At 37.9% G+C, this 27,983-nt stretch overlaps 1 protein-coding gene across 1 annotated transcript in view; it reads right to left on the bottom strand.

Moving 5' to 3' along the window:
- LOC124551265 (pecanex-like protein 1) overlaps positions 1-27,983 on the bottom strand; it is a 292,683-nt gene that overhangs the window by 35,053 nt on the left and 229,647 nt on the right. Inside the window, exons 25-29 of the mRNA XM_047126263.1 lie at positions 23,622-23,815; positions 19,940-20,167; positions 17,470-17,645; positions 15,249-15,396; positions 10,295-10,446 (exon numbers count right to left, since the gene is read on the bottom strand). Coding sequence (XP_046982219.1) covers positions 10,295-10,446; positions 15,249-15,396; positions 17,470-17,645; positions 19,940-20,167; positions 23,622-23,815 — 898 coding nt within the window. The remainder of the gene's footprint in view (positions 1-10,294; positions 10,447-15,248; positions 15,397-17,469; positions 17,646-19,939; positions 20,168-23,621; positions 23,816-27,983) is intronic.

Here is a 27,983-nt window from a genome sequence, read left to right as displayed (position 1 = left end):
TCATCGAGTGCCATTAAATAATTAAGCTTTGGAATTGCTACGAAAGATGTATGTGTTTTATGAACAAGAAAAGGAATTTGTTTGTGTTCGTGGATATGAATTGATCCCTGCTGATACAGTTTTAAAGTACCTCGAAAACTCTATGACTCAGTCAGAGAACTGTCATGAGAAAAAGGAATGCTACTTCAAGATTTGCAAGGTATTGAAGTAAACTGTATGGAACAAAGCCCCTGTCAAGAAAAAAAGTATAGTTTTAAGCATTCCTGGAAAGGGGGGGGCAGGGGCGGCTTGGGAAGGGGGGGGTGGCTTGGGACGGGGGGTTGGCTTGGGACGGGGGTGTGGCAGGGAAGGGCAGCAGCCTCGTCCACTTACAGATCTTGATTTGTTCCAAAGCTATGGAATTCATTGGCACATTTACAGACATTATAGCAGGAAAGAATATCCCCACAAGAGCAAAGTTGCTAATTTCCAACTGTCACTTAAAAAGTTCAAGTTATTGCAGCTCATAGCACTTTCTTACATAAAATTGTAGAAAAGGATATACATTCAAGTACATGGTTAGTTGAATCCTGGGTTATGCTAGAGAAGCAGTTGATAAATGGAGGACAGATGATACTCTGAACAGCAGTCATCAACAGCTAATAGGAAGAGGAGCAAAATTAACAGCAGCCCATGCAATTTCTTCAAACTGTTTCATGCATAAAGCAATTTTAATTTCTCAATTGAGAAAAACCTTTCACTACCGCGAGGATATGGACCACCCACAATTTCTGCAGTGGTTTAAAGATGTGTTGCTACGGTTTAGTATTTTGACAGTGTTTGTAATGGATAATGCACCTTACCATTCTACGATATCGGACAAAGATCCAACAACTATAGTGCGATACATGAACAATGGCAGATTGTGCATGTTGAGGCACAGATGAGGATTGCATTGTTGATAATTCCAAGTAACAGTTGCGGTACACGCATATGCGTGCTCTCTGCTTAAAGAAAGTGTAATCCTGCAAATTATGTCCGTCCCTTGTTATGCAGAATGTACCATCAGCAAGAAATAGAATAAAAATTCGCTATGATCATGTTTAATACTCACATTAGCTGTGGAATACAGAGCAGAGTGCTCAGAACACTACTGAAAGCCAACTGGCTGTCAGAGAATGTGTGACGTAGGTGCACAGAATAAGCTTAAACTTGACTGCCATCGTTCGTGACTCTAACTACAGCGATTGCAAAGAAACTATGTGGAGTGGTTGCAGCAACAAACATTGCTGCGGACGTGAGCATGACAAAGCTGCTGTTATATTGAGTTGTAAAACAAAATAAGCCTCTGACACCTACATATGTTGTAGATTAAATTGCAAGGGAACAGGGTCGTATGGTAATTAGGCTACCACCTCATCACTGCTGTTTTAATCCAACTGAATCGGTCTGGAGTGTTTTGGAGGCTTACACTCGAAACAATAACGTTTGTTTTACAATAACAAAAGTGGAAAGGCTGCTACGTCAAGATATTGCTATTGTAGACACCACATCATGGAGGAAGAAAGTAGACCATGGCGGTCAGCTTATTAGAGAAGCGCAGACTGTAGGTGGAATTATAAATGAGAATGAACAGGTAATGATCCCTCTCGCTGAAGGCAGTTTTGGTGCCGATTCCGAAGGTGGTGAAGGAGAACTGGACAGAATTGTGCCACTGACATCGTAAACTGGCTAGGGTAAATGTACCCAGATTAATTATTTCTCTCTGCAACCAAGTTGGCTATGCACCTTTCTCTTTATTTCATTCTAGGATCGTGGATAGTGTGCTCTATAATACACTTAAATTCAGATTATTATAAGATGTTTTACATGCAGCTACTGCTGTAAAAATTTAGAATGATTTCTCATAGACACTGTAATGATCTTGAATTATACTATCAACACTTTTCTCTGCAGTTGTCCTCTCCATTTTCGAAAAACATTCTTTGTTGTACCTACAATTCAATGGCTTATATACACGATTGTAGCCTACATTTACAAAACATAATTCGGAGCAATCAGCCATGGGCATATGCGGTGGTAGCTATTGCAACCTTGCAATCGATGTACAGCCAACTACACATGAGCTGTCAAGTGACACGTTACTGCGGCCTGCGTATAGTTGGGTGGGGGTGAGAAACCGTGACATGTAAATATACCGAACAGCTAACTGATATCAGTATCAAAGTCACAGTTTTCACAGTCTTCTCCGGTAGGGGAGTGGGGTTGAAATGGCAGTGACATATCAGCATATCTCTGACATGCAGGGGGCATTCAAATCATGCAAAGCAGAACGTCCAGTGTGTGGTTTGAATGCAAATTCTGTACAGAAGAAGAAACTGTAGCCATATTAAAGAATAAAGAGCGGACAAATGAATTGTAAGTAAGTAAAGGCTAACAGTGATGAGACGGAAGGGAACTGAATCAGCAGCTTATAACAACAACGGAAATTTCTGGATGGAATAATACGTAATATAAATGGAAGACAAACACTCAACTACAGTTAACTGATATGTGGCACATAGAAACATGTAACCAAAAAAAAAAAAAAGTATTTATACTGGCGTTTGAGTTCTTGACCTATATCTAGTAAAAGAACACACACTCTCATACACACAACCACCAAGACACCCAAACATGCACACCAGCAGTGAGACTGACTTATCATCAATAGCAGTTGCCTGGGCATATGGTAATGCCTATCATTTTGCTATTCAGCCACTTAATCATCTATCTAAAAAACTCGCCTGCCTCACACTAACACACAACCCCTGCCCCTCACCCCACCTAGCACACCATCTACCCCCTACCCAATCCCATCTATCCAGGCTACTGCTATCGATAATGAACAGTAAGTCTTGCTGCAGCCATGAGATTTGGGTGGTTGTGTGTGTGAATGTACACTATGTGATCAAAAGTATCCGGACACCTCGCTGAAAATTACTTGCAAGTTCGTGGTGCACTTCATTAGTAATGCAGGAATTCAGTATGGTGTTGGCCCACCCTTAGCCTTGATGACAGCTTCCACTCTCACAGACACACGTTCAGTCATGTGCTGGAAGGTTTCTTGGGGAATGGCAGCCCATTCTTCATGGAGTGCTGCACTGAGGAGAGGTATCAATGTCGGTCAGTGAGGCCTGGCAAGAAGTCGAAATTCCAAAACATCTCATAGGTTCTCTATAAGATTCAGGTCAGGACTCTGTGCAGGCCAGTCCATTACAGGGATGTTATTGTTGTGTAACCACTCTGCCACAGGCCATGCATTATGAACAGGTGCCCGATCATGTTGAAAGACGCAATCGCCATCCCCGAATTGCTCTTCAACAGTGCGAAGCAAGAAGGTGCTTAAAACATCAATGTAGGCCTGTGCTATGATTGTGACACGCAAAATAACAAGGAATGCAAACCCTCTCCATGAAAAACACAACCACACTATAACACCACTGCCTCCGAATTTCACTGCTGGCACTACACACACTGGCAAATGATGTTCACCGGGCATTCGCCATACCCACACCCTGCCATCGGATCGCCACATTGTGTACCGAGACTCATCACTCCACACAACATTTTTCCACTGTTCAATCGTCCAATGTTTACGCTCCTTACACCAAGCGAGGCGTCATTTGGCATTTACCAGCACGATGTGTGGTTTATGAGCAGCCACTCGACCATGAAATCCAAGTTTTCTTACCTCCCGCCTAACTGTCATAGTACTTGCAGTGGATCCTGATGCAGTTCGGAATTCCTGTGTGATGATCTGGATAGATGTCTACCTATTACACATTACGACCCTGTGCAACTGTCAGCGGCCTCTGACGGTCAACATACGATGTCAGCATGTATGCTTTTGGGCTGTATGTGTCCCTTCATGTTTCCACTTCACTATCACATCGGAAACAGTGGACCTAGGGATGTTCAGGAGTGTGGAAATTTAATGTACAGAAGTATGACAAGTGACACCCAATCACCTGACCACTTTCAAGGTCCGAGAGTTCCTTGGAGTGCCCCATTCTGCTCTCTCACAATGTCTAATGACTACTGGGGTCACTGATATGGAGTACCTGGCAGCTGGTGGCAGCACAATGCACCTAATATGAAAAACGTTTGTTTTTAGGGGTGTCTGGATACTTTTGATCACATAGCGCATATACTTTTGCCAGAGAGAGAGCAAGAGCTTGAAAGCTAGTATGAATACTGTTTTTTGTTGTACGTTTCCATGCACCACACGTTGGTTAACTACAGGTGAGTGGTTGCCTTTCCTTTATTTTTCATAAAACTCCTATCAAGGAATGAGGAAGCGATTCAACAGAATGTACATTTCACAACAGATGTATGGAGTTGGTGTTTTCTTGAAATTTCACATTTAGATCCTTGTCAAATTATTATTGGCTGTTTGGCCTCTTGAAAAATGTGTGCCAGGTGGCTTCCCTGACTACTGACAGATAAGCTTAAAAATAATGACTGGGAGCTGCACTGACTGTTCTCACTCCCTATCCGTACAAGGATGGTGTGGAATTTTTGAAACATACTGTTGCTCATGATGAGACCTGGGTTTTGTATAAAAGTCCAGAAACAAAGTGCCAGTCAACAGGATGGCGTCATACTCAATGCCTCACAAAACCAAAAAAATTCAAACAAATTCTGAGCACTAAAAAGGTAATGGCCAAAGGGTTTTGGGATCAAAAGGGTGTCCTAGTTATCAATTTTATGCCTACTGGGAGACCACACATGCTGTGACTTACTGTCAAACCCTTCACTAACTATGCCACACTGAAATACACGGCACAGATTGTACTGCAGCAACTGACAAAGGACTTTCTTCTACTGTTTAACTCGGAAGTTTAATTGACCGTGAGGGATCACTGCATTTTTCTGAAACTGAAAGATTTTTTTGGATGGAAAGCACTACGAAAATGACAACAAAGTGAAAGAGGATGTTAGCGACTGGTTTCATTCAGCAGCAACTTAGTTTGAGCTTGCATAGTGCTACAATGAATGCTTAAATCTGAATGACAACTACGGAAAAAATACCTAAGATGTTAAATTATGTGATAAAATAGGTTTTCTTTCCTTTAGGAGGCGAAATTCCAGTACTGCCAAGTCACAACTGGAAGTGCGAACACTAATACTAACTTTCAAAACTTCTTCGGGGATGACGAAAAGAGGGCCGGTTGGGGAAGGTTAGAGAGGAAGGGCAAGTCAGTCAGACGCTTAAAGGGAGGGGGACTCCCAGCTGTGAGCTGTGAGGACAAGCAGAAACGAAGATGGCTGAAAGGGTACCCCCTACCCCGATTGGTACCAATTTCACGATCTATTGTTGGCACCACACTGTAAGACAAATCTAGCGTGGTTGTTGTCTAATCTTTCATTAGTAGTGGCAATTTAATCAGAAAAGAGAGCATGGACTCAAATGATGAAGGTAACAGCCATAAAAAGACTAAAGGCATACGGCTTTATGATAAATACAAACACTTCATAATAAAGTAGACTAGATTACGAGGGGAAGTGTACATTAACTACAAAGGACAAAACATACCTGCAACTGGTATGTTTGAAAAAAATTTTCAATGCTTTCCTATCCGGGGGCGGGGGCACTCTTTCCTACCTTGTGATAGAGTGTTTGGGGGTATAAGAAGAAAGTTACGACAAACTGATAGAGTTCACACTGTGAAAGAATATATTGAACTTGTTCTTAATTCTGCCCATAAAAAGAACTCATTCGTTGTCAACTACCTTGAGGATAACAACATTGTTAAGAACTATAAGGACTGGTGGCGAGATCTTTTTAAATGCAATTCCCAGAGTTTAGATGATGATGATGATGATGATTGGACTGTGGGACACTCAACGGCGCAGTTATCAGTGCCCGTACAAATTCCCAACCTTTACTCAGTCCAATTTCAAGAATGATGATGAAATGATGAGGACAACACAAACACCCAGTCATCTCAAGGCAGGTGAAAATCCCTGACCCCGCCAGGAATTGAACCCAGGACCTCATCCCAGAGTTTAGAAACACTGGGAAAAGACAGTTCAATGGAAGTCAGCGTCAGTGTTTCACAGTACAATATGTCTGATTATGACAGCCACAACCCAGGGGTATTAGTAGCCAGATCACTCACTGATGGACTGACTCAAAACTCTTTCAAACTTTTAAAACCCCTAGCAAATATCAGACTACCAACAACCTTAGTACACAGAGTGAAATGTCCTATAACAAAGTTAAGATAAATGATACATAAGGAATCTGAAACAATACATTCCAGAGGAGCACAAAAACTGTTGTACTGATTTATTCACTTGGCCTACAACAGCTGAAGAAGATGAAAATGTATGAAACCTACAGAAAATGTTGCAACAATGCTTATCTGTAATGATGATTATGTTAAAGTACCATTTGTAATTTGTGTTTATTAATAAATTCTCAAAATTCTATAGTTGTGCTATTATTTATTTTAATTTGGTTCAAAAATGTCATGAGTCCAAGATAAAAAAAAAATCTGAAAAATGTGAAAAAATTGATGATTTTAAGATGTAGATTTAATGGTTTCCAGGTACACCAGAGTATAAAAGTCCAAGTACTTCTTATCTTTTACCATTGAAGCATAAAACAGTTTTCTTTGAATATCTCCAAATCGTGTTTTATGGACTTGCGACCTTCTCATAATAACCGATTCAATTCACTTGCTTAATAGGAGATTTATTTTTGAAAGTAAAACTTCTCAAAAAACCTTTCACAATATGTTCCCACAACCTATCAGAAATAGGTTCATTTGAACAGTTTACAGATAGCACCAAAAAACAGGTAGTTACTGCACATGTGCACCTAAGGAAACCCATGCTTGGTGTTTGCGCTGCTCATATGCCTTTTGTCACATTTAAGTTTGGAATTTCATGCCTAGTGGGACATCATGTGATCATGTGCAGCACTGCAGCATGTTGTTCAGAAGGGATTTACACAGTTATTGTACTTAGGGAAAGTGTTTTGCCATATCTTATTCAGATAAGGAATGCAAAATAAAAAAAAAGTAGTCTTTGGCATTATATTTGTTTCAAAACTAGACTCTACGCTAAGCTCAAAGTACCATAATATTTTGGTATACGGCAATTTTAACACAGATTTTTTTTCCTTCACACTCTCCAATACTGTTATCTAGCATTTCCAATCAGGTTTACTCTCCACAGAGCACTGCAAAAAGCTAGTAGAAAGGAATACAAATTTCTTTCAAAAATAAAAAACTGTTGTTTTTATATGGCAGAATTAAGGACATTAACTTTTTCATGACTTTTCATATGGTATAAAAAATTACCATGGTTATCTGTGAAGTCAAGAAAATGTATAACTGGCAGTTTACATTCTAAGCCAGGAGTAAATATAAAACCTTGTGAGGAGTTACAATGATAAATCAAGGTGTCACGGTGCACAGACAGTCTATAATTTATCAAAGAATGGCGTACTTAAATTTAAGACATAAACAACACCAACTAAGAAATAATGTCAAGCCCACATGAGGCAGCTGATAAGTGTCAAAACATGTTTTGTGATCGAAAAATATAGTCTTTCACAGCAGGCAGCTTAGTAAAATTCTACAAAAGCTGTCAACGTATTTTAAACAAAACATTTTATTCCATACTACTGACCAAATATTGGCGAGCTTTGTCAGTCTCAAGTGAACATTTATGTATATTTGAACAAATTATAGCATTAACAGATCTTACAGTACGTCATAAAAGAAACAGGGCATCAGAATACTCAAAGAATTTCATAAACCATACTAAAATGCATAATTTGGCTTAAAGTGCACATTCATGTGTCTAGATTCACTCTGAAGTTGGCCCCTACCTGGTAATATGCTTTTCTGTGTGGTTTTTGGGACGCCAATTTTCTTGGAATACCAGTATTGTATTCTCACATTTGTTTCTTTACTATGGCATTATGTCACAAATGCCAGAAGATAAGAATGTACACTTTAGCTTCAGTGAACAATTGAAACAAGCCAACAGTGTGGAATGAAACACTGTTTCAAATAAATTGGCTGCCCCTGCAGAAGAGATTAATAAACTACTTAAAAAACTATTTTAGCAAGCCAACAAAAATAACTCCATTGTTCTGCTTAATTGCCAATAATGTGGAAATAAAACAAAATCAGAAAATTGAAACTGACAACATATTTCTGTCTTCTGTAATTAACAGTCACACTTCAAGTAGAAGAAGAGCAAGAAGGCGCACTCATACATGACTTCAGCTCTGCACATGTGCGTGAGCCCACTGGCAACTGATCAACTGAAACTAATTTAAACAGTTATGATGCCACACTCATTGACAGCAGTTTGCTGGTAATAAACATTGCGTAGTTTTCATCCAAAAGGCTTTGATACATTTTTCTGTCTGCAGACGCTTGTGTGCGCACTGCGTTTTGTTTTTGTAAATTGCACATTTTCTTTCCAATTTAAGTTTTATTGTGGCGTTTTTCTCTAATTTATGTTTTATTGTTGCGGTATTATTCTGCAGTAGTGGGCTAAAATCAAATTCTTTGTTAGAGTGTGAGTTAACAGCAATGAAAATTACAAAAATTTAACTGAGAAGTAGAATAATGAAAAATTCCCCGAATTCTGAAAAATTCCCAGGTTTTTCCTGGTTTTCTCCTGGATGAAAAAATTCCCCAGTTTTTCCCGGATTACCCAGTTGTCCCAGGGTGCACACACCCTGAATGTGTTAAGGAATTGCTCAGTTTTAAAATGGTTTCATATCTGGTCTACTCTGCCCGAGTTCTGTGCCAGGAGATGTTAACTGTCTCAACAATTGTTCACATTCAATATTTTTTAATTAAAGAAGTGCTCGAAAAGGTTAAGTGCTGTCAATTCTAATTGAACAATGGAGAGGCAGATGTTAAAAGGCCACACAATTGTCCCATTCATAGTATTTTTTGTATTGCTAAGGAATTGCTTAATTTTCAGAAAGTATTTAAATGTTTATATTTGTTAAAATAAACTGGTTCAACATTTTTTCACTCCAATCAACCTGGGTCATTAAGGGAAAGTTCCAGTAGCAACACACATCTCGTGAAGATAAGTGATAGGCACACATTCTGTCTCTCTGTAATTTTGTGATTTTTCTCAGGAGCATTTTCATTCTGAGATAGTTAATTTCATATGCCGTAAGTTGAGCGGGCCACTTGCATAAAGCGTCACACATCTGCAGCTCCTACGAATACCCGGCAAGTAAGATAGCATACCTACACAGATGGCACTGAAGTCATGTGTAATTAATAAGAATAACAGAATTGTTTCACAACTAAAAATAGTATTATAGCAAAATTAGTTTTTAATCCTGTAAACTTCTGACTGTGAATATATGGAGAACAACCCAATTGTAGAAAGATCAATGTCAAGCAAATGTCACTGAAAGCAAAGTTGTACACTGTTTGATTTTTCTGCATGAAGGCCATTTTTCTAACACCAACTTCTCCTTTAAATCATATTTTAAAGGATTTTGCAGGAATTCTGTGCAGAACAACAGAATCACCAATCTGGCTGGACACCCTGAAATATGCCTTCTGTTAAGACTACTTGTAAAACCTTACACATCACAACTATTGAAGTGTTATGTACATTTAACATTACACTCAAAATCAGAATTATTTTCTTTGTTTGCATAACAGTCCGTTGCAATAGCTGTTACACATCAATTATTATTGTTTTTACTCATCTTAAGCATAAATTAAAGAGTGTATTTCACCAGATGCATTTTGGTTTTAACTACAAACAATCTTCAGTAGTCATTCTGTAAATGTAGTATTTGATACACAATGTTTCTACATTTTGCTACTTTCAGATTAAAAACCATTTCTCTTCTTTATAAATCTGGGGTATAATTTACTTACGATGTTTACTCATCTATTTTACTTGTTCTCAAGTTGACAGCATTTGACTTTAACCACTTCAAACAACAAGGGAAAAAGCTGTCAACTTCACAAGATGTAAGAAAGACGAGTAAACACCATTAGTAAATTATACACTGAATTTATGAAGAAAAACTTTTTGAAATCTATAAACAGGAAAATGTAGAAACTTATTATGTATACAGTCCAATATTTACAGAGTGACTACTGAAGACGGTTTGTAAATAAAAACTAAATGTGTCTGGTGAAAAACGCTTTTTAGCTGTAGTAAGTTAGAGATGGGAACAAACAATTACAACAGACTAATTTTTCTCATGACACTGCAGCAAAATTCTTGAGGGCTGTTTGTGAATAGCATCTCAGATGGATACCTGAGAGCTAGCAGTGAAGGAGTTCCCGACAGGACGGCATTCCGCCAGACAGGGTCACCCTCGTGAGAGATTACAAGCTTCTCCTCATGCTGGGAGATGGCCTCGTACAAAGCAGCAGGCTCTTCGTACTCATCTGGGGCCATGAAGTGGTCCTGCAAACACGGGCAAGTTTAATTTCAACCCCGGAAACAACTGTTTCATGAAAACAGCAAAATTATAGTGGTCAGATACCAGATCTTACACTGACCTAATTTGCCCAGTCAAAAAATTAATCTCTACACATAAATGATTATAAACAAAATACTTTTTACATTTTAACCATCTTGATTGATTGTCATATCATACGTGAAGTGTTCACACCACACAGTACACAGATCAAGTGCTCATTGATATGTAGGAAGGCCCTGATCATGAATAATTTTTCAATATTCCTGTCATTTCACAATCACCATCTTCAGATACGTGGTAAGAAATACATATACAGACTATATATAAAATACACTGGTTGACATGTATAACAGTTCATGTGCATGATAACAAAAAGAATATATGAATTGTTAACTCAATAGCAGTATCACAAATTATTCTCAGTAATTTTGTGTAGCAATTTTGAATATTACAACAATTAGAACAAAGTCAGAGTAGTCCAACAGAGTCATCAATAACTGCATGAAGGTATTATGACACAGAAGGTTACACCACACTATGCTGTACATTCTTGTTCGATGCCTGTCGCACAATAATTTTATTTCATCATTTTTGTCAGCATCAAAATACGTTGGTTTATCTGACTAAAAGTAAGGGAGAAAACTGCTGAATTTAGGTCAGAAGCTGGTTTATAGGCCCAAAATTAATACACAAAAGTCAATATTGCAGAATGTTAGCGATGTAATTTTCCCCATAATTTGTTTTGAAAGTTTCATGCCTCTGTACCACGGTATCTTTCACGTAATGTTAATGGTGCAAGAACAATTTGTTATCAATGTTCCTATGACTCTAAAAATTATAATTGTAACATAATAAATAAATTTGAATGAGCCTTCCTGTGTATTACACATGAAATCACTTTTTAATTTGTAATTTAATTTATAAGCAACATAACATTGGCAGTTATCCGCTGTTTTCAAAATAAAAAAGTAGTGCAAAAATAAAGAAAAAAAGGAAAAAAATTGCTTTCATCTAGGATTGAACCAACCACCCACAAAGTATACTAACTTCTGACCTTACATATCTGTTTCACAGACTGCGATGTTTTTAATAGTTGATGGCTAAATGCAACTGACTGAATCACTCGGATGGATGCCTATCAGGACAAATGGCTATACAGTCCCTTGAACCACATCACCATTCAGTACATTCTGTGATACCCCTCCTTATTCTTGTGACGGAATTAACATCAGAGATATTTCTGCCTAATAACACATTTATCCATATCGTCAATTGAATATTTACTTTGTGCACTTTGTTGCCTTTTCTTTTCTTTGCGGTAAATACTTCCACTTTCACTCATCTCAGCACCGTTTCATCCTCACATAATTTAAAAAGCATCAATCTGCTCAGCTTTAACAATTTGCTTGCATATTCCATCTTCTTATCTGTCTGTGCTGTCACTGCTTTCTCCTTCTCATTGTCAATAAAATTAATTCTCTTAACAGCAAACTTCCACGGTCAGACAGCAATGCTAACTACCTTAACTGGAGCTGAGAAGTACCTAGTCAAGGGATGCATTCCAAACAGGACCAACAGAGCAGATTGAATGTATATAGAAATGGGGTAGCATGAATAATCACAAAGTTGCTCAACTCTTGTGAGACCATCACTGACATGCTACAAAATCTGAACTTGCAGATGCTTGAAGATAGATGCTGACAATCTCGTGAAAGCCCACTTACAAAGTTTTAAGAATCAATATTAAGTGAAGAAGAATAATTAATAATAGACTTTACCACTGGGGAAAATACAGTTTCTTCATGTTAAATGACAGTTTACTTTCTCTCAGGAGAGTAAAACTTATCAATCATTTGAACGGTTACGGTTTCACACACCGGCTCAGAGCTTTCCAGCACTTTAGAATCTAATTCCACCAAACACTGCACATTAGTTTCCATAGCACTGAAATCAAGATTGAGTTGCAATTTTGTAAAAGAATGATGGCTCATATTACGTGATCTTGCTAGCTGATGACAGCAGATATTCAGAGCATAGGACACATGATGTAGGCAATCTACATTAACATCACTGTTAAGTAGCACGAATACACAAATATGAAAAGCTGATGGTTTAAATTAATAAACATAGTGTATCAACAAGAAAAGCTAGGTTTCAAATATAATACCGGTCTCGAAGATTAATAATCTGTCATATATAATAATGGTCTTTTTTGGGTGTGTTACACTTTAAGATACATCACACAAATGTGCCAATAATATTTTAAATAATGATATAATGTCTGGTCTTCTGGGTCCAAAATTCTTCTATGTGGTTGTTCCTCGAAAACTGAAGTTTGAAATGAGCACCAAACGCTCTGAGATTTAAGAAAGTCATCACAGATTCTCACACATAACATAATTCATCTTGCGTAAAAGGATATTTACTTTGAAAGTAATGCTATTTAAACTATCATTCACAATATTTCACCATGACCTGTTAGATCTAGGTACATTTCAGCAGTTGCTAGAGAGCACCAGAAAACATACACTCCACACGTGTGCACCAACGATGATGTAGGAAGCCCATATGTTTGCACGCATAAAGCCTCAAGAGGTCTTACATTACATCATAAAGGAAACACGACATCAGAGGATACTCCAAGAGCATTGGAATCCATAAACCATATTAGAATGCATAATTTGGCTTAAAGTGCACATTTGTATGTCCATATTCATAATGAAGTAGGCACCAACCTGGTATTAATCCTCTCAGAGTGGTTTTTCCGGATGTAAATTTTCTTAAACGAACAGTACTGTATTACCTCATGTTTGGTTCTTTATTACGGAATAATGCCATACATGCCAGAAGATGAAAACGTGCACTTGTAATTCACAAACAGCTGATACCAGCCAATAGTGTAGAATAAATTGATTGCCTCAATGGAAAAGATTAGTAAAATCCAAATTTCTTTAGCAAACCAACAAAAATGACTTCACTGTTCTGCAAGACAGTTAATAATCGACTGCCAAAAACATGACAATATAATAAAATCACAAAACTGAAACTGATAACATATTTTAGCCTTATTTGGTTTAATTCACTTGACAGCTGCCAGCCACAGAAATCAATTTTGTTTTCATTTGACGTGAGAGCCATAAACAAAGAGGAGACAGCAAAATCACTAAATGTACACATAGATCATGCAGACTACGCCATCCCCATGACAACCCAGACTGCTCTGCACACGCACAAATCTGGCAGCTTGGGCACGCACACTAGAAACTTTTCTGGGTAGCATCTGGCTGCTTGTTACAACTGTTAATACATACAACAGCCACACATCAAGTAGCCAGATGTGGGAAAAGGTACTGCTCATATGTGACTCGACTGCACATGTGCACGAGTTCACTGGTAACTGCTCAAACAAACCTAATGTAAATAGTAGTGGCGTCATGCTCATCGGAAGCAGTTTGTTGTTACGAAGTATTACATGGACTTCCTCCTAAAGCCTTTGACACAGTTTGTTGTTGGCAGATGCTCGGGTATGGAGTGTGTTTTGTTGTTGTAAATGGCGCATTTCCTTTTCAACTTCGATTTTATTTATCTTTTTTCCTCTTGTATATGTTTAATTGCTGCAGTATTATTGTCCAGTAGCAGGAACAGTAAGATTCTTTGTTAGAGTGTCAGTCCTTATCAACCAAAATTATGAAAATTTGAGTAAAAACTAAAACAAAGCAAAATTCCCAAAATTCTAAAAAATTCCACAGTTTTTCCCAGTTTTCTCCCGGATGAAAAAATTCCCAGGTTTTTCCCAGATTTCCTGGTTGTCCCAGGGCATATACACCCTGGCATGTTACGATCAGCTGCATATTGTGACGCCAGGTGGTCAACTTTGTTCTTGCCAACAGTTTGATAGTGGCCATTCATCTTGGTTGACAGCTAATTGCTAATCATACTGACATAAAGAGCTGTGTAGTGTTTGTATATGACACAGTTGCTTTCACAAATGGGCCAGCCTCCGATAGAGCAGGATAAGCCTGCAACAGGACTGGAGCACTAAGTGCTGGGTGAGTGTACTGGGCAGGTCTTGCACCTCAGTCTTCCAAATGGATATGGATCCACGGAGAGAGGTTAGGAGTGAGGGTGATATAGGGATGGACTAGGATGTTCTGTACATCGGATGGGTGCCAGAACACTGCTTTCGGAGCGGGTGGGATGGATCTCGGGAAGAACGTCCCTTATTTTAGAACACAATGAGAGAGAATTGAAGCCCTGATGAAGGACACGGTTCAGCTGTTCCAGAAGATGATGATATTGTGTGACAAGGAGGGTGATCCTTTGTGGATGATTCTTGGGGTGGTAGGAGGACTGGGGGTGTGTGAGGATATGGCTGAGGAAAGATGTTTGCAAACTAGGTTCTGGGGGTAGAGCCTGTCTGTGAAGGCCTTCGTGGACTATCAGCATTCTGGACAGTTGTCGGTTAGTGGGTTTAATGTAGACAGAGGTGTGGATGGAGCCATCAGAGGTGGAAGTCAGCATCCAAGAAGGTGGCCATTCGGCTAAGTGTGTGCACTTTTTCTGTGTGCATTTGTATCTCAAAAAAGGATTACTCCAAAAGCTAGCAAGTTTTCTTTCTTTTTGTGTGCGCCTGTCACTGATTCAATACTTCTGCTACTTGGCAGGTAGTCTCCTTTAATTCAAAAGTATTTACATTCTACCAGAATTTACCTACAAACTTAAATGTAGATGTTGCCACAAAAGCAAAGGGATTCTCACAGCAACTGTACTAGAGATACGTGTTTACCTGGTGAAGCTTCAGGGACATCCGCACTCCAGGTGCCACTACCTTCCTCAGGAGCTCCATGTCTGAGAATATCCACTCATCCCTCACAGATGTTATCCGGAAGTCTCCTTTGAAAAGTGCGTGCAGGCCGTACAAGAAGAACTCCACACTGCAAATCACAAAAACTTGTCATTTTACAGGAATCTTTTTCATAGTATAGAACACAATTTTAGCCAGACACCTATAATTGAAATGATTGTGGGTACTGCATAAAAACCACATGCTACGAAAAATGTCCAGTGTTAACTCTATAACACCCACCCACACATGCACTAAATTCTCTCTCACTTGATATCTCAGAACTGCAAGTCATTTTGCCAAATTAAATACATCCAGTTACAGTATCTGAACAAAAAAGTAAAGTACCTCAAATAAAACAGTTTCAGGATGTACATTTTTGAAACAACAGCATACTTAACCAGTTTGCAAATTCAAAAACACAAGAAATCTGTTCATGTAGTTTCTTTCCCTACATTAGATAAGTGTGATTGTATTGTTTGCAGCTAAACTGAAACACAAATTACATAATGGAATGGCTTTGGAAATGGGGATTAAAGGAAGAGGAATTGCTGGAAATAAAAGACCACAAAAGTAAATAAATGAAAATGAAAAGAAATTGACTACATTAACGTGGGTAGTATGAGCAAGAATAAAAATAAAACTGCTTGCCATGTCAAAGTGGGGAAAAAACGACACAAATTACCACAATATACAAGTTCACAAAACAACTTTTTCCCGTTTGTTGAAAGGTCAGATTACAGACATTACTCAACAGAACAGTGGCATTCAATGTGAGCAGTATGTAATGGTGTCTGTTTACATGTGATTACATGCAACAGAGAATGTTCAACTAATACAACAATGTTCTACAGTAGTCGTACGTAGCCAAAGTTTTAATTATGATCTCAAAAAACTAAACTCATGTGATTAATTTTTTGTTTGTTTCCATGCAAATGTCTGCAGTCCTGGTACACATCAGATTCCCAAGCCCTAAGTACCGCAACACACTGCTCCAGGAGTGAAAATCAAATGGCACAGGCCACTGATAAAGTGGACTATCGTGCGCCAATTCATTTTCTGCATTTGATGGGGAGCAAGGCCATAACAATTCGGCCCGATACGGTAAATGTGTAGGACAACAATGCACCTTTATAAGAGGCAGTGGTTTGAAGGCACATATGCTTCAAGTGTGATTAAATAAGTTTGAACAATGAAAGATGGAATGGCAGTGCAACTCCTTGTGAAGAAACTGAAATTTTCAAGAGAAGTGGAGTTCCAGGTGCTCTGAGACTGGCAAATCACAATCGAGGTGATAGTGGAAAATACAAAAATCAGTTTTCAAGACCTTGCACAATATTCTTTACACAACAAAGGTCACTGCCTGCTACTTTCGCCCACTCAAAAGAAGAACCAAAGCACCAAAACTAATGTTGCAGAAATGTCAGGACAATTCAGATAGCTCCTTTAACGATCTAATCGCTACAGGCAACATCTGGGCGTGTCCCTACAACCTCAGGAAATGAGCCAAGCAAGCAGTGGAAATGAGTGGATTTATCTCCACCAAAAAAAAGGCGAAGATCCAGCCGTCATCGAGCTATGTGATGTAGACTATTTTTTTGTGACAGTCATAATCTGGCATTAACAGATTATGTTCAATCTGATGTTAACAGACCATGTCTGTAACAAGTACACCACAACAGGAACATGCTACCACAATCTCCTGGCAAGATTAAGGGAGTCTGACAGTATACAGGGTCACAGGAAACTGGGGGATTTTTGCACCATGGCAATGCCTCAACTCATTACACAAAGCACACTGTCAGACATGCTGCCTCTTTGGGTTGCCAATTTTGCTCCAGCCTTGTATTCTCCTGACATGGCACACAATGACTCAGATAAAGAAACCACTGCATGGCAGTAATCGCCAGTACAACTAGGTGATTTTCCAGGCAGGATGTTTCCCGATCAGCCAAAATGCTGATTTACATAACAAAAGCCTCCCCAGTGTCATCTACTATCGGGAAAAATTTGTCGCACAGAAGAGTGAATCTGTAGAGAAAAACTTTTGTGCCCGCGGTTTGATTTTCTTTTTCTTTTCTTTTTTTTAGTGATAATTAAAACATTACGACTATCCATTACACATGTCAACAAACACACAGAAATACCTGAATGCATCAAATACCTGGAGACAGTGTTATGCGAGGCAGCCCCGAGTGTTCGTCTCCCGAGCAGACTCAACGCGAAGCACAGGGACACCAACGTCGAGTCGCGCCCTCGATCCGACAACTGCGCCAGCAGTGTCTCCGAACTGGATGCCTCGGCACCGCTGCTGCTAGCTTTTCTCGCAATCTCTGCTTCCTAAAAGTGTGCCGTAAACAAACACTGAACAAATCTGGATATCAAAGACAAAATACATGTCTATTACTGCGAGCATCTCGCTACAAGTACACAGGTGTGCTGCCACTATAATTTAATGCAGTATTCTTAGTATCATGGCTTCACAATGCCAAATCACTCAAGACAGGCATGAATGGGTAATGAAGGCATTAATTTAAAAATACAATGTGCATTACCCAGTCAAATTCTGGCAATGTATTACAAGACATTTATTTCTAATGGAATACTAAAAAACAGGAAAATAAATTAAAAACATATCAGATTTCATAGCCATAGGCTTTCATGGCATGTACTTACACCTTAGTGAGTCTTGTTACATGGGGATTATGCACGTTTCTGTGCCTAGCATTTCATCTCCTATATCTTCGACTCCCCCCCCCCCCCCCCCCCCCCCCAAACCATGGCCTAATGCCCATATAACAAAAATTACCAAAGTTTTCCCAATGTCTCATGTCTTATCAAAACCAGCTCTTCTCCATGCAAGTGAATGTTGGACTCTCCATCAGAACAAACAACACCCGAAGGAGCATATCTTTGAGCAACAGAATGAGAGGTGAGAAAAAGTAAGAAAACAAAGTCACATAAAAGAAATGGTATACAGAAGTACAAATTAAAAATTAAAGTGTCATCAGAAAGTTACAGGACATCCGTTAATTACTGGGGGTGTCTGGCAACATTTTATTTTATTTATTTATTTATTTTGGGTGGGGGTGGGGGTGGCGCCCCTCTGCTTTACGTGAGGTTCACCTTACTATCTTTAAATAATTAAATTTATTTTATATGTTCACATTTTTGTTTCATACCACTAAAAACACCAAGTTGTTGCTTAAATTAATTTTATAAATGTTATTTCTTCTTATTATGGATATTCTCTGAATATTTTCTGCTATTTGGCAGCTTTCGAGAAAGGTACTTAAATTAAACTTGTTATAGTGCACCTTAAATGTAGTTGTCATTTTCAGCTACAATTTCACAGAAAAATGTGGAACACAGATTGAGAAAGTTTATTAAACAATGTTTTTAACACACGATTAAAACCACTTCATTTTAAACATTCTAACCCTGGTTTGTATTTGGACAGACAGACAGACAAATAGGCACATGGACAAAAATGCTCCATGAAAATAGTATTAAGTGTTTTGATGGAACCCTAAAAAAACTGATCTGTTATTGATGTACAATGTACATTAAATATCACTGAAACTTTACTTACTTTGCAGATGAAATACAACGTTGTTTGTACCTTCCTTTGAACTTTAGATTATATAGTTTTTCAATCTTTTCATTTATGTGATCACTAAGAGTATTCTTGTCACTGAACTTCAGCTTCGTTTCCTTCTACAAACTATTAACTTCTTGCTGGTGTGTTTGTTTTAATTTATCAGTACATCACTTAAAATACGCATTGTAAAATTTTTGATACAAATTTTTGAACACAATAACATTCGCTTTATATGCTTTGCACAATATCCTGACTAACGCACTGACTGACAGTGATACTGAACTGCACGGCAAGAACTCATCGAATGGAATCCAAAACCTGTGCAGCGCTCATTTCAAATCGAGGAATCCCAGGCATGCATTCAGTTCATATTGGTGGGAATTTTAATATTGTCTACGCTAATGAATAATTTTAAAAAATAAAATGTTATTCATTTTGATAATGTACATTCCTTGAATTAAAAAACCAACATTAGATTTTCTTTGCTACTCCCCCCTTCAAATGATATTTACTGCCATTTTATTACAGGTCCCCCTCTCTGATTTTGATCTCATATAATTAATGGACATCCCCATATCAGGATTCCAAAGAACAGTCTGGTACATGAAGTGATCCAATATCACGGCCAAGGAAAGTAGGGTTGTAGAAAGACTATGTTGTCACTGAGTTCAACATTTTGTGTTTTCACAGAATGGCAACAAATCCAATACTGCTAATGGATGATTTCTGGGCTTTAGTGTTTGCCATTTCTGATCCTCCCACAAAAATATGCACCTATGTCAAGAATTTTCCTGCCTCCTCCTCACTAACCTGACCTGAAGAAATGTTCAATATTGTGTTCCGGAGCATTCAAATATCACAACTCTATCTCAAATAATTTCTTAGTTTCTTAATGGAAACAATAGCACAGAGGACAAGCAATCACTCACCAACAAATGAATGATGGGTTGTGTATAAGTACACTCAGAAGAGCTCTAATGAATGGAAGCACTGTCTCAAAACAGGGAAGCACTAATTACCACAAGATACCAACCTTCCGCTTACTGGCACAGAAGTGAATCCACTCAAGGTACACATTGCAGAAACTGGTCCGCGTAATCCCAGATGCACGGAAATCGTAGTCCTCGTCTATATTCATGTTGAACACAGGGTCCAAATCGACAAAAGATCTGTCGAGTGTTGGCCTCAGGGCATCTAGGATCGTCTCCGAAGTCAGCCAGTCGAGAAGGCGCGGGGAGCGAATGGCATAGAACACTATACTCTGGAAATTTAAATGCACGATTCACACAGTAATACTTACAATTTTCTTCCTAGCATTTTAATAATTATCGGGTAAAAATTATTATGGTTCTGAAGATCATGTGTTTATTAAAAGCAACTTAACCACTGAGGAAACAGAAGACTTGTGGAGTGAGAGAGAGGCACATACACAAGACTGGAGCATGGCAGCTCAGTTGAATGATTTTTCAGTAAATATTTCATATAATACAGTACTGACTAAATGAATGCAAACAGTACTAACTATTGCATGTTTGCTGAAAATAAAAAGTTTCATTAATATTATAGTTAGCTATATGCTGCAATCCAGTAAAGCTTTGTCACCCTAGGTGATTTTGCTTTCATTGAAAAATGTCTTCGGTGAGTGTGATGAAATTTAATTTTTTCTGCTTTTATATGAATATTATTTACAGATTTGGAGCAGATTGTTTCTATGTGAGCGCATATAAAGCACAATACCTTTCAGTTAGCTTTTCTTTCATTTCTCCTGATGTATCGCTGCACTCAGCGTTTGACAGTTTCATTTTTTTAACATGGAAGTACGAGTTAAAAGAACACAAAGAAATATAATTTACTACAGCACGTAAAACAAACTGACATCAGTAAGCAGTCATGACCAGTTCTTACCGCTGCATTCTGAGTTTCAAGATATTAACCTTAATTATCATGCAGTTGTGATCTTAATTTACTGCATCTGCAGTACTGAGTTGGCGATTAATATCATCACAGAGGGGGAGGGGGGGGGGGGGGATCATCATATTATCAACAGTTTTTCTCGGAGCACTTATTCACTTCCCACAGAATACCTGTGTTCCGTGGAAAACAGTTTGGGATACGCTGCAACAGGGTAGTGAATACACCCCTTGTACCAGGAGGATGTGGTATCGTGCAGTGGGCACAGGCACAGTTCAGCAAGCAGGTAGCCTAGCACGCTATTCTGTTCTTTGGCGGTTCTGTTGGCCGCATCTATTGTGCAGCACAAGAAGCAATGTGTTTCAATGAATGTGATCAGTAGAAGTTGAACTTCTACTTATCCTACCATAGCATACATTCAAATACTTAATAACGTTTTCTTGTTATTATTTTAAAATGTTATTAGAACATCAGGGTGTGACACATTGAAATTACAAAATACAAGTTAATGACAACCTCACTGTGACAATATTGTAATGATGAATTGTTAATTATGGTTTATTTGTCTTATATTGTACATAATCTAAATCATTTGATTCAGGTACAGGAGACACATCAAATTGTGGTAGAATTTCACCATAAACAAAGAACACCTGATGTTAACAACCAGCACCCTAATAATAATACAATTTTCAAACAATGGAAAAACCAGGATGGAATGTAACAATATTATGAGAAGGAAAGTTGCTACTCACCATATAGCAGAGATGCTGAGTCCCAGATATGCACAACAAAAAGACTGTCACAAATAAAGTTTTAGGACAGGAAGGCCTTACTGGCTGAAAGCTTTATTTGTGACACTCTTTTTGTTGTGTGTATCTGGGACTCAGCATCTCTGCTGTATGGTGAGTAGCAACTTTCCTTTTCATAATATTGTTAATAATACAGTTTTGTTGTATGCACATACAATAAAATCTAACACTTAATTAGCCCTTGCTCAAATTATTATTTCATCCTCCAAGAAGCCTTCTATTGAATAGTAGCATTTCTCCCACAGTATCTGCCGTAGCCTCGTTTTCAAAATTTCTGGGTTCATATTAAATATGTTTTTGCCCATTAAACTTGTTATATATTGTCATCACCATATACTGTGGAGTCCGTGCATATAATATCAACTAGTGTGTGGGTAGCATAAAATTATTTTTGTTTCTTATGTTAAATGTATGGTTAATATGATCCTCATCAAATAATTTTTGTCTGCTGTGGAGGAAGATTGTAATTTCATAAATGTATATGGAGGGAACAGTTAGGATTTGTAGTTTCCAAAATAATGAGCGACAAGACTATTTGCCGCGCAGTACACATGTATCGGACAATATTCTTTTGTAATTTCAATATTCGAGATATATTACTTGAACTTCCCCCAGAAAATTATCTCATATCTAATGGTGTATTCCAAATAACTATGATAAGCAATTTTTCGTGTACCCAAGTCAGTGAAATTTGCTAGTATTTGCATTGCAAATGCAAAACTGCTTAGTTTATTTGATAGCAAGTCAATATGTATATTCCAGCATAAGTTCTTGTCCATATTTAGTCCCAGGAATTTGACCGTGTCAATTTCTTTCATAGGTTGATTGTTTTGTTGTATTTGAAGTGCCACACATTTTGAATGTTTGGTTTTGAAATGTACCATATGGATTTTTGCAATGTTCAATTTCAACACATTTAACTGGAACCAGTTTTCTAAGGTACCAGCATGCTTACGATTGAGCTTGGAATGTTTTCTGCATTGTCATCTTCAATTAAAACAGAAGCATCATCTGCAAACACAACTCGCAGGGAATTTATACAGGTAGGTAAGTCATTTACATAGAATAGGAACAGGATTGGCCCCAAAATGGAGCCTTGAGACACACCTTGAGATACTGTACTCCATAATACTGTACTCCAATAATTCATTGCATCTTAGATGATTGTTACCCTTTGTTTTGTGTTGTGTAAGTATGATGTTAGCCAGTTTAGAGCATTGACCTTAATCCTGTATTGATCTAATTTGTAGATAAGCAAGTCACGGTGTGTGTGTGTGTGTGTGTGTGTGTGTGTGTGTCAAAACTTCCATCTGACATGCATTAAACTATACTCATTACGAAATGCTCCTATGTATTTTTAAAACACAGGTCATATTAATATTTAGCTTAACAACCTAGTAGGAGTGTTATAATATTAATGTCTTGGATTCTGATTTTTACATCGAATGTCATCAAAGAAAATTTCTACCGATGGACATATTTTTATTAGTACATGCTATATGTGCATACAGCGTTAAAGTCTTGTTTACTGTATGATGGGCAATGTATCTTTGACAGTCACAGCACCACCGAACATGATCCACACTAGAAACAAGGAAGTTTGTCAGTAGACAACTCAGTTTGACAAATTCTTTCATCAGAAAATACATCTGAACTTATGACAAAGTTATTTGAAACATTATTTAGCATTAGCAAATTCGGAAGTGATAATGAACTGCTCAAATCAATAATTAAAACATGTTGAGAATATTGTTGTAGCATGCTATATTATGTACATTTGTTTGTTTTTATCAGTATGTGTCATATGCTTATATTTATGACAAGTACTTCCCAGTATTGGAATATTGAAAAAATATAAGAATGTGTTTAATATCAAATGCAACCATTTAACTTACACAATTTTTGCAATGCGTCTCATAGGCAATCAAACAGACTCACAAAAATACAAAATAGCGTTTGGCAATTACCAGATACAAAGCTGTAGTCACGCACCTTGACGTAGTATGTTATGAGGACTTTGCGGAAGTCAAAGACCTGCAGCATGGAGACGGCACTGTTGTCCGAGATGCTGTACCCCTCTAGCACGTACTTGGTGGCAGTGACCTCCCAGGCTAGCCAGCGCTGGGAGAAGGCCGCGTTGGCACTCAACATGTGTGGCAGGTGGCCCGGCTCACAGCAGCAACACCCTGCCATATTTATGAGAACTGGTAGAGTGGGTTTGTTGAGTTAAGAGCTGTTTAGCAGCAACAGCTCTGTGATAAGAAACATTTAAGCACATAAAATCCCTTCCCTCCTTCTATTCTTACGTCATCAGTACTTGTCACTAGAACATATCCTTTTCTAATAAAAACTCATCCTAATTTTAACTTCTTTACTTATGGTACTGTAGTCATAATGAATTCATTTAAGGTTAAAACAGTGGGTCAAACACAACTGTCAGTAGTTCCCCCCCTCCTATCCTTGTTATCTACCTCTTTCCTAATGTTTATTCTACTATACAGATTTCACTGCTTGTCACTATTTTCCAGGCACTTTCCTTTCACAGCAGGTGTCATTTAACCAAAAGGATGAAAGCCCTCAGCAACCTCTGTCTTTTGTCAGGCAATTAAGGGGACCACACTGTGGTTCAGGTGGAAAAAAAAAAAAAAAATCATTTTCAGTTTTCATCATATTTCGATAGATTAAGGTTTTATTTAAGTACTCTGAAAAGGATTTTGCTGAAAAAATTTTTTTCTCGAGCATTCAAAGAGCATTTTACTACCACGTGTGTTTATGTGCCACGCCCACTTTTCTGTCACCCACCTTTCTGCATATATTTTAGATCTTTATATCCCCTACTTTGCAGTTTACTATTATTTTTTTTACTCCCGAGTGTGTTGGCTATCCTTGGAATGCAACGGTCAGTATTCTTTTGTTTCTGCTGTTTGTAAACAACATGCTTTCAAACACGCGGTTAGCTTTGTTCAAGTGTGATTGCGAGTAGTTGTTATACTTATGTTTGCAGTGTTTGTTTACATATGTTTTGTTGTGTTTATTGAAGATGACGAAATGTAAAGGCATTTTCAAGAAACGACAATTTAGAGGAAACAAGTTTAGAAAGCTTTCTGTACAAGAGGTTATGTCGCCTGGCAACGATGTTTCTAATTGTAATTCTTCAACAAGTGCATCATCAAAGAAGCTCTCACCATTTCAAGAGAGTTACAAAGAATTTGCTGTAAGTGACAAGGGGTGCACAAACATTATTATAAATTTGAGAATATTATCAGATGTAATTTCTAAATTTGTACAATGTAGACAGTGTGGCGAATCACAGTGTGTGAAAATTTGTGGAGTGCCAGAGGGAGAAAAGGCTTAGCAATTGCTTTGGACTGAATTTGCAGTAAATGCTCACCTGTGATTTCATTTACAAATTCTTCAAAACCAGATGCAAGTGGCCCTTATGAAATCAATACTAGATTAGTTTACGCCTTGCGATCCATTGGCAAGGGCATGGCTGCATGGAGAACATTTTGTACAGTGATGAACTTACATCAACCATCAAATAAATTTGAAAAACTGACTGCAATATTAGAGAAAGCTGTAGGTGAGCTCAGTGAGGAAAGCATGAAACTGGCTACTAGGGAAGTAGTGGAAGAAAATGATGGATGTTCGGATATTGCAGTTGCACTTGATGGAAGTTGGCAGCAAAGAGGGTATACTTCTCTGAATGGAGTAGTGACTGCCATGAGTGTAGAGACCGGTAAAGTGTTAGATGTCGAGATAATGTCCAAATATTGCAAAGTCAATGAACATAAAGAACACAACTGTGTGACTAATTTTAGAGGAACAAGTGGTGATATGGAAGTACATGGAGTACAACAAATATTTCATTGCTCCATAGTAACAAGAGGCATATAGCACACCAAATATTTGGGCAATGGTGACAGTAAGGCATACAACAATGTGGTGAACTCTAAGCCATATGGAGTTGCCATTATCAGCAAAATAGAAAATGTGTAGGCCATGTTCAAAAACATTTGGGAACAAGGCTGAGAAAACTAACTGTTGATATAAGAGGAAAAAAATTAGGAGATGGAAAATTGTTGACCAGACAATGTCAGTTAACTAAAACTGAAATAGAAAACTTGCAGGTATACTATGGGTAGGCAATTAGGAGAAATAAAGAAAATCTGGAGGCAATGAAGAGAGATGTTTGTGCCATATTCTTCCATGATTCCTCTACTGATGATAAGCCATGTCATGGATTGTGTCCATCAGGAGAAAGTTCGTGGTGCAAATACAATAGGGCTCAGGCAACTGGAGAATCTTATTCTCACCAGCATTCTCTTCCTGCTGCTGTTATTATAGCAATTAAACCTATTTTCAGAGACTTGGCTCATCCTGACCTTTTAAGGAAATGTTTGCATGGGCAGACACAGAACCCAAATGAATGTTTCAACAGCATAATTTGGAACCGTCTTCCTAAAACTGTATTTGTAGGCATGCATACAATGAAACTAGGAGTTCATGATGCAGTTATTACATTCAACTGTGGTAATATTGGAAAGTGTTGGGTGCTGGAAAACTGGGAATTAATCCTGGTGAAAATACGATCACTGAGCTGAAACATTGCGATAAAATGAGGATAGCCAATGCAGACAGGTCTGCATCTAATATGACCAAGAAAGCAAGACAAACATCCAGGAAGGTGAAAAAGAAGCTGGAAGACCTGCTAGAGGCCAAAGAAGGGCAATCATATACAGCAGGACAGCTTTAATTAACTGTAAGTAACAAATTTCAAAAGTTTTTTCTTTAAAGTCAATTTCCCGCAAACTAAAATTTTCAGTACATATGCTCCATCATTTCAGAAACTATCATAGATAAATGAATGAAATTTTCAGACTCTGTATAACATAAAAAGCCACCTCTGGTACTACATTCATTAATATTCCCCCATTAGGATGTTCACAAAAAATATTTTCTGCAGAACAAACTTAATATTTTTTTGTTAATAAATTTAAAAAAATGTTTCGTAAAAACTACAAAATGCATAAAGTACATTTTAGTACAGTTGACTCTATTAGCATCACGTAACATACAGTAAAAATATTAAGGTCCTGCATCAAATAGTTTTTTTCTTAAATGGGTCAAATACTTGCCTAAATTAACATGGGTTAGATAGGTAGGGTGTGGTCCCCTTAAAATGTTTTAACAAAAATAATGAATTTTTTAAAGTATAATAAAATCAAAGAGACAAAAAAATCTATTCACCAAGCAGCAATAAGAGAAAATGTATATAAAGGTCAAAGAAATGTGCAAGTTTCCAGTGCCAGTGGCTCCCTCTTCTGGCAAAAGGGTTGAAGGAGAAATAAGAAGGATGAAGGAAAAGGGCTGGTATGTTTTAGAATATAGGGGTAATTTGGAAAAGTCACCCAGAACCATGGGTCAGGGGAGACTTGCAGACAGGATGAGAAGAAAATAAAGGAGTCACTGGCGCCGAAAGCTTTCACATTTCTTTAACCTTTATACATGTTTTCTCCTGTCACCACCTGGTGAGCAGATTTGGTAGCATCAGCACAAATTTTATACAGCACGTGCCTGCTCACACTCACATGCCGCCCCCCCCCCCCCCCCCCCCCTACACACACACACACACACACACACACACACACACACACACACACACACACAGAGAGAGAGAGAGAGAGAGAGAGAGAGAGAGAGAGAGAGAGAGATATTCTTCATGTCAAGTTTTATTTACAAACCCTCCTTTCTGAAGGTTTGTTTTATCCTGTCTGAAATGAACAATTTTGAAAAATTCTTAGAAAATGTCACTCGTAGAAAGCGTTTTTGTGAACATACTTTATACACCACAAAAGAGCCCTGTTCACTAAATGCTCACATGTTATTGGGAACTACTACTATTCAGTTTATTACCTATGAACGATAAAAAATGAATTAAAAGCAGAGTTCTTTTTTTTTTTCAGTAAATAAGGATTTTGCTACATAATTTGAACTTGTATACATAATACCAACCAATTTTTTGTGTGCTGAGTTAATTACTTACTTTGGATATTTCAATTTCTTAACAGTAGCATAATATTTATATTATGACTGACGTCCACAATACACCATAATGGGAGCTATTCACATGGCACTGAAAATTCAAGATTTTTCTTTGTGGTTAATATATGCAGATCACAACACTTCCATTACTCATATTCGACAGTGCAAATGTTCAAGTTGTGATATGATCAGATAACAAGTGAATGGCCCATATTAGTAACATAGCATTTCTTGGAAATGTGACAAAACTGCAGTGCTTGTAAATAAATATCTTTTGCGGAGCTTTTTATACAATGTACAACCAAAAAT

Source organism: Schistocerca americana, chromosome 9 (assembly GCF_021461395.2).
Source record: "Schistocerca americana isolate TAMUIC-IGC-003095 chromosome 9, iqSchAmer2.1, whole genome shotgun sequence".
NCBI classification, from domain to species: Eukaryota; Metazoa; Arthropoda; class Insecta; order Orthoptera; family Acrididae; genus Schistocerca; species Schistocerca americana.
The sequence above is the reverse complement of the archived record's forward strand: the minus strand, read 5'-3'. Positions and strand labels throughout refer to the sequence as shown.